The sequence below is a fragment of the Mus pahari genome, chromosome 1 (assembly GCF_900095145.1).
Source record: "Mus pahari chromosome 1, PAHARI_EIJ_v1.1, whole genome shotgun sequence".
In the NCBI taxonomy this organism is placed as follows: Eukaryota; Metazoa; Chordata; class Mammalia; order Rodentia; family Muridae; genus Mus; species Mus pahari.
In genome coordinates, this window is record NC_034590.1 from 2,577,071 (window position 1) to 2,579,935 (window position 2,865).

The 2,865-nt window shown below is 45.7% G+C and overlaps 1 protein-coding gene across 1 annotated transcript in view; it reads left to right on the top strand.

The window, feature by feature from the left end:
- Nucleotides 1–2,865, top strand: part of LOC110331004 (WD repeat-containing protein 87-like) — a 44,714-nt gene that overhangs the window by 14,793 nt on the left and 27,056 nt on the right. The window contains exon 5 of the mRNA XM_021211322.1: nt 496–2,523. Within this exon, the coding sequence (XP_021066981.1) occupies nt 496–2,523 (2,028 nt within the window). The remainder of the gene's footprint in view (nt 1–495; nt 2,524–2,865) is intronic.

Sequence of the window (2,865 nt, forward strand, 5' to 3'; positions counted from 1 at the left end):
TTTTTTAAAGATTTATTTTTCTTTTATGTGTATGTGAGTGTTTTGCCTGTGTGTGTGTGTGTGTGTGTGTGTGTGTGTGTGTGTGTGTGTGTGTGCAGTGCCTGCAGAGACCATATGCCCCTGGAACTAGAGTTACAGACAGTTGTGAGCCACCATGTGGGCTCAGGGAATCAAACTCAGGTCCTCTGGAAGAGCAGCCAGTGCTCTTAAGAGCAAAACTAATCCCCCCATCTCTCTCTTGCTCTCTCATTTTCTCTCTATTTCTTTTTTCTTTCTTTTCTTCAAGACCAGATCTCATTGTGTACACTGGCTGTCCTGGGATTCACTCTGTAGACTAGTCTGGTCTCAAACTCAGAGATCCTGCCGCTGCCTCCAGAGTGCTGGAACTAAAGGCGTGCAGTAAGGCCACTGCCACCACCAGCCCCACACCCTTCTTTTTAAATGTTGTCTTATCCACTGCTCAGAATTGTCTTCCTTTCTTCATTACTTTTATAGTGAAGAAGTGGCGGATGGTTTTTCTCTGAGTCACATACTGAAGGTTCAGGAAACTGACTTGCAGGACCTGCGTGGGTGCATAAAGGAGCGGCTAAATGAAGACCTGAGCTTGTCAAACAGAGCTGGCTCCCTTCGCTTTTCTATTGATTTGGAGAAGGACCTGGAGATGGCTGTCAAGGAATCAATTATGTCTGTGTCAGGCTCTAAAATGGTTGATGGGCTGAAGAAAAGAAAGAAACATGTTCAGAACAAGACCAGAAAGATTGGTATTTACGGGAATGGTCATGAGGGTGATGGGTGGGACCTATTTGGGGCTAATAAGGCAAAGGGACATAAAAAAAAAGCAGCCCAGCGAAGGGGGAGGGTCTGGCTCACAGGAAGCAGTCTCCCAGAAACCAATGCCAAGGTCAAAGCATGGATAAAAGCATTTATAAACTCTAACACTTCAGTCCTCTTCGCCTTGGTGCTCTGTCTGAAGCTCACTAAACTAGTTATCACAGCAGACATCACCCCCCACGGCTTCTCACTGTTTCTCTCCAAATATCCCACAGTTAGAAGAACCCTGAAGATATCCAAGAGAAGCAAGAAGGCAGGCTTGTTAAAGGAGCCTTTAGAGACTGCAGCTGAACCAAGAAAGGGCAGGAGAGTCTTGCAAGCTGACACCAAGGATGGTTTCCTAATGCCAGAGCTGCCTCTCAGCTATGACAAAACCCAGGAAGAAACCCAGGAAGCAACAGAAGTCAAAGAGGAATTAGTAGACAAAGGGGCCTTGGGAGTCAAAAGAGCCTTGGCAGTCAAAGGAGCCTTGGCAGTCAAAGGAGCCTTGGCAGTCAAAGGAGCCTTGGCAGTCAAAAGGGCCTTGGGAGCCAAAGAGGCCTTGGGAACTGAAGAGATCTTGGGAGCCAAAGAGGCCTTGGGAACTGAAGAGATCTTGGGAGCCAAAGAGGCCTTGGAAGATGAAGAGGCCTTGGCAGCTCTGGGAGCCACAGACAAGGATGTGGCCCTTAAGTCAAAAACCCAGACTGACTTTACAAAGCCTTGGAAAACGGAAAAAGAAAACATAGCACAAGAGGAGTCAAAAGAGAGTATTTCAGAAGCTCTTAGAAAACTCCAAAAGAAATTACCACCCCCTACTGAGCTAGACAAAGACAAGGGGATTAAAAAAAGTCGTGGAATAGGAGGGATTCCCGGACGTATGATCTCTCGACAAGAGAGGAAGTCTTGGCGAGAGGATATTTGCCACCTTGTCACTTCAAGGATAGCAACTTCTCATCCAGGGATGGAAAGGGATCTAGGGAAAGAACTGGAGGACTTTGCTGATATGGTGCTTACTGACCAACCCAGCTGGGATTTCTTCACAGACCTATGTCCCTGGAGAAGGGTCTCATTTACACAACCATCGGAACCTGAGGCAGCCATGCAGGAACGACCTGTCCGTAAAAGAAAGGTGCCTAAAAGAGCGATCAAGGGGGAAGTAACAACAGCTGCAGATCAAGAGGGAACAAGCATTCAGAAGAAACGTGTCATTTCTCCAAAAGACAAGACAAAGAAGACAGATTTCTTAGACAGTCAGGAGATCTTAGAGAAAAAGAAGCCTAAAACGACAGCAGGAAAACAAGACAAAAGAAAACAGGAGATAATTGAAGACAAAAGGGAGTTGACAGAGATTGAAGAGAAAAAGAGATTGATAAAGTTCAATGAAACAAAGGAGAAGGGGAAGTTAGTTATAGAGGAAAAGAAACCAACCAGTCCAGAGAAGGAACCAGAGGAGGAGAAGTTAATCACAGAGAAAGAGAGATCAGTTCAACCAGAGCAAAAAACAAAGGAGAAGGAAAAGTTAAAGTTAATCACAGAGGAAGAGAAGTCAATCAGTCCAGAGAAGGAACCAGAGGAGGAACCAGAGGAGGAACCAGAGGAGGAACCAGAGGAGGAACCAGAGGGGGAAACAAAGGAGGAGAAGAGGAAGTTAATCACAGCAAAAATGAAACCAACTGGTCCAGAGGAGGAAACAAAGAAGGAGAAGGCGAAGTTAATCCCATCAGAAAGGAAACCAACCCACCCAGAGAAGGAAACAAAGGAGAAGAAGGGGAAGTTAATCACTCCAGAAGAGGAATCAACCAGTTCAAAGGAGGAACCAGAGAAGGAGAAGAGGAAGTTAATCACAGCAAAAATGAAACCAACTGGTCCAGAGGAAGAAACAAAGGAGAAGGGGAAGTTAATCCCATCGGAAAGGAAACCAACCCACCCAGAGGAGGAAACAAAGGAGAAGACAGGGAAGTTAATCACTCCAGAAGAGGAATCAGCTACTTTAGAGGAGGAACCAGAGAAGGAGAAGAGGAAGTTAATTACAGCAAAAATGAAACCAACAGG